Here is a 5,201-nt window from a genome sequence, read left to right on the forward strand (position 1 = left end):
GGGACTGAATTCAAAAATGTTGAGGGGACAAATTGCTAATTCCGAAAATTTTCATAAGGCCAAAATGTAATTTTCGAAACTTTAAGGACTAATGTGCAAATTTAGAAATTTTTAAAGCTTTATTTCGTAATTTTTGAAGAATATTGGGGTTAACTCGATGAATTTTGGGGAATAATTGGGATTAATTCGATGAATTTTCGAGGATTTGGGGATGATAATTACTGGTAAGAAATTTCTTAAGTTTCAACGCGATCAGATTTGATGGTATGTTTTGTCGCATGAAGGATATATATTTCAGGTGTAGCCACACATGCATTGTTAGATTTAGGAGCTACACATTCATTTATATATGAATCGTTCGTCCAGTGATTATGAATCATATCAATTGCGATGGATTAAGGATTCAGGGTATCGATTCCATTCGAGGACCAGATGTTCACTTCTCAAATAATGAGGGGATTGGAGAGGTATGCAGTGCAGGCATATTTGATTGTGCTACCGTTATCGGAGTTTGATGTTATTCTGGGTATGGACTGGCTTTCATCGAACGGAGCTATTATAGACTTCCGACAGAGATCAATATCTGTCCGATCGCCCATCGGTAAGCCGTCTATTTTTGAGGCAGCCAGAGACCAGCAAATGCCGCACATAATCTCTTGCATGTGTGCGAGGAAGCTCAAGAAAAGAGGCTGCCAAGAATTTTTGGCCAGTATAGTATCAGTTACAGAGCCAATCAGTCAGATGCTAGAGGACGTTGATGTAGTCACAGAGTTTCCCAGTGTTTTCCCTGACGATGTTTCAGGCATCCCACCAGACAAAGAGATAGAATTCTCTATCGAGCTCATGCCTGGTACCGTGCCTATCTCTAAGGCATCCTACCGTCTAACACCTATAGAGATGAAAGAACTGAAAGATCATATACAAGATTTTTTAGATAAAGGATTCATTCACACTAGCTTTTCTCCGAGGGGTGCACTGGTACTGTTCGTTAAAAAGAAGGATGGCAGCATGAGGCTTTGCACTGACTACCGAGAGCAAAACATGGTCACAGTCAAGAACAACTAGTCGTTGCCGAGGATCGATGATTTGTTTGTTCAGCTTCAGGGAGCATCAGTGTTCTCAAAGATAGATCTTCGATCCGGATTCCATCAACTGAAGGTGAGAGAGTTTGACGTGCATAAGACTGCCTTCCAGATGCGTTATGGGCACTATGAGTTTATGGTGATGCCCTTCGGTTTGACAAACGCGCCAGCAATCTTCATGGATCTCATGAATCGCGTGTTTCAGCCATATTTGGATCAATTAGTCATAGTTTTCATTGACGATATTCTGATCTATTCGAGAGTAGAGAGGAGCATAGCCAGCATTTGAGGATCGTACTACAGACTTTACAGGACAGAGGCTGTATGCCAAGTTCAGTAAGTACGAGTTCTGGCTTGACAGAGTGTCATTCTTGGGCCACATTGTATCTCGGGATGGTATTGAGGTCAACCCCAGTAAGGTCGAGGCAGTCATAGATTGGCCAGTGCCTAAGAGCATGACAGAGATCCGTAGCTTCTTGGAATTGGCTGTATACTACAGGAAATTCATTCAGGGCTTCTCTTCTATTGCGACGCCTATGACTGCCTTGACGAAGAAGAATTCCAAGTTTATCTGCGGATCTGAGTGCCAGGAGGGCTTTGACATACTGAAGCAAGCATTGACCACATCACCAGTTCTAGTTATGCCATCAGGGTAGGGAGAGTTTGTGGTTTACACAGATGCTTAGAAGCTCGGTTTGGACCCGGTTCTGATGCAGCATGAAAGAGTGATAGATGACGCGTCTAGACAGCTGAAGGTCCATGAGAAGAATTATCCGACTCATGACCTCGAGCTAGTAGCAGTGGTATTTGCCCTGAAGATTTGGAGATACTATCTGTATGGGGAGAAGTGCAGGATTTTCACTGATCACAAGAGCCTGAAGTATTTCTTCACACAGTAAGAGCTGAACATGAGATAGAGGAGATGGCTAGAGCTAGTGAAAGATTAAGACTGTGACATTAGCTATCATCCGGGTAAGACTAATGTGGTTGCAGACGCTCTGAGCAGGAATCATGCAGTGATTGCTCATTTGTCGGTACAAAGACCGATACAGGCGGAGATTCAGATATTTGAGCTCGCAGTTTATGCCAGGGGCGATGCACCAAACCGCTCTGATAGTACAGCCGACTTTGAGAGATAGAATTTGGGCAGGGCAGACTTCTGACGAGCAGTTGCAGAAGTGGAGACAGAGGGACGAGGCTAAGGGCCAGAGACTGTACACAGTTTTGGACGGCATAGTCAGATATAGGGACTGTCTATGGGTTCCTGACAGTGATTCCCTTAGAGTAGATATCTTGAGCGAGGCCCACATCATCTCGTACTCCATCCATCCAGGGAGTACGAAGATGTATAAGGATCTGCAGATTCTTTATTGGTGGCGGGGCATGAAGCGGGATATTCTGCGATTCGTTTTCGAGTGTTTGACTTGTCTGCTGGTCAAGACAGAGCATCAGAGACCTGCAAAGAAGCTAAGATCACTCCTTATTCCCGAGTGAAAATGGGAGAACATCACCATGGATTTTGAGACAGGGCTTCCGAGGACTACTTGAGGATATAATGCCATCTGGGTGATAGTTGACGACTCAATAAATCAGCTCATTTCCTACCAATCATGAAAACTTTCACCATGACTCAATACGCAGAGCTATACATCAGAGAGATAATCAGACTGCATGGGATTCCAGTATCCATCGTGTCAGATAGGGATCCGAGATTCACTCATGCGTTATGGAAGAGTCTACACCAGGCATTGGGTATTAAGCTGATGTTCATTGCTGCCTTCCATCCTCAGACAGACGGACAATCAGAGAGGGTGATTCATATTCTGGAGGAACTAATCCGAGCTTGCATGATCGACTTCCAGGGCAGCTGGGAGTCGAAATTACCTCTCGTGGAGTTCACATACAACAACAGTTATCAGACTTCGATCGATATGGCTCCATACGAGGCACTGTATGGGAAGAAGTGTAGGTCGTCAGTGTATTAGGATGAGGTATGAGAGAGAGCAGAGTTAGGTACAGACATTGTCAGGTAGACAACAGAGTTAGTGGTCAAGATTCAGGAGAGGATGAGGAATGCTCAGAGCGGCTAAAAAATTTAAGCAGATCAGAGGCGCAAAGATCTTGAGTTCGCAATAGAGAATCACGTTTTTGTGAAAATCGCACCGATGAAGGGTGTGATGAGATTTGGGAAAAAGGGCAAGCTCAGCCCTAGATTCATCGGACCGTCTGAGATCTCAGAGAGAGTTGGGACACTCACCTACAGAGTTTCATTTTCGCCGAATCTAGCGGGAGTTCATAATGTGTTCCACGTCTCTATTCTGTGGAAGTTCATGTCGAATCCTTCGCATGTGCTGAACAATGAGCCACTTCAGCTGACACCGCACCTGTCATTCGAGGAAAGATCAACTCAGATTTTGGACAGACAGGAGAGGAGGCTCCGGAACAAGGTGATCCACATGGTCAGAGTCAAGTGGCTGAATCATTCCGAGGAGGAGGCTACTTGGGAGACTGAGGCCAAGATGAGGAGTCGCTACCCAGAGTTATTCGATATGTTTTAAATTTCGAGGACGAAATTTTATTTTAAGGGGGGGAGAGTTGTAAGGTCCAAGAAATTTAAATTTACGTGACCTGAATGCATGCAATTTAGGGTTTTATTTAAATCATGTGTTTATTTACTATATGCTTTTAATGCATAATTATTGTATGGTTAGGATTTATATCACGATATTTTAAAAGTTCACGCATTAGGGTTTCTAGATGCATTTCGCTCTCAAACGAGGAACGAAGACCGGGGATTATCAGGAAAAATAATTTTTATTGAATGATTAATTTTAATTAATCATTATGAGGGTTTTTAAGTGTGTTTTTGAAAAATTGGGCTTTGGTGGGTATTTTTACTCGCCGGTTCATATTTTTAATCGGTATGCAAATTTTATCAAATGTGGAGACTTTTTGAGGGCTGGGGCAATATTTTCGAAAACGTATCAAAATGAAATATTTTTCGAGAATGTTTTTAGGCTTTTTGGGTTTGTTTTTATGTTAAATGGGCTCAAAACCCTTTTAATAATTAAATTAGGGCCCATTAGTGCTTGTATTCTATTTAAAACCTACCTAAATCAACCATAACCCTATTTTAATCATTGTGGCCGCTCCTCCCTCCCCATTAGCAGCCTCCACTCTCGACTTTCAGCAGCAACCAAGAGAAAAAGTTGTGTCCTCCACTTCTCTTTCAAACAAGTTACCTCCCCGCTCCTCCGGTGCTTCCCCGATGCGCGTTTCTTCGAGTTCTTGAACACCTACACATCAAGGCACGCTATGTATCTTCATTTTTTTGCATCATTCACGCTATATACTTGCTGTTATGTGTGACATATATGAAGGTTTCTTAATCCTTTCATGACTATTATGTTTTTGGCTTTTAAGGTGCATGAAAACCATGATTTATTGGCATGATTCTCATGAGAATCATGCATGTGGCTTGTTCGATCGATTTGGGTGTGGACGGATCGAGGTTTTTTGAGCAAGCCGATGGTTTAAGGGTGACTCCAAGCTTGGGAACAGACTCTGGTGGGTCTGAGCAAGGTCTGGAGAAGCTCAAACACTGCTGGTCTTGTCCTTGGTGCCGCTTGGAGTCGTGGAGTCGAGGTGTGCATGAGTGGAGTCCTTCGGGTTTTCTCAGGTGCCTACGCTTCACGGCTTGCATGGGGATGTGGCTGTGGCCATGAGTTTAGTAGGTCCAGAGGGGTCCTAGGGTGGTCTAGGAGAGGCTGGTTTGAGGCTAGACCCAGCGGTTTTGGTGTAGGGTCGACGAATGTGTGCTAGGGTCACGGCTAGGGTTCGACTAGATTGAGTAGAAAAAAATTCCAGCAACTTCTCGGACTGATCTAGGGTCTTAGGTGGTCTTGAATTATTGGTTTATGGAGTGGTCTAGTAGAGTTAAGTCATGAGTTGAGTTGAGAAAAGTTTGGTTAAGTTTCGGGTTGATTCAAGTTAAAACCGGGACCTCGGTCCAAGTTTTAAAACGAATCGTTAAATTTTGAAACGGGCTCAAGTTTACGTCTAATGAATGTTTATAAATATGTTTTGGGATGTTTTAAGGAGTTGGTAAACTTCGGGTCG

The 5,201-nt window shown here is 43.4% G+C and overlaps 1 protein-coding gene across 1 annotated transcript; it reads left to right on the forward strand.

The window, feature by feature from the left end:
• Positions 1-450: 450 nt before the first annotated feature.
• LOC142544352 (uncharacterized) lies at positions 451-1,065 on the forward strand. Its single transcript, XM_075651409.1, has one exon. It carries the CDS (start codon positions 451-453, stop codon positions 1,063-1,065), a length of 615 nt encoding a protein of 204 aa, XP_075507524.1.
• Positions 1,066-5,201: the final 4,136 nt, after the last annotated feature.

Source organism: Primulina tabacum, chromosome 5, assembly GCF_025594145.1.
Source record: "Primulina tabacum isolate GXHZ01 chromosome 5, ASM2559414v2, whole genome shotgun sequence".
Classification (NCBI taxonomy): Eukaryota; Viridiplantae; Streptophyta; class Magnoliopsida; order Lamiales; family Gesneriaceae; genus Primulina; species Primulina tabacum.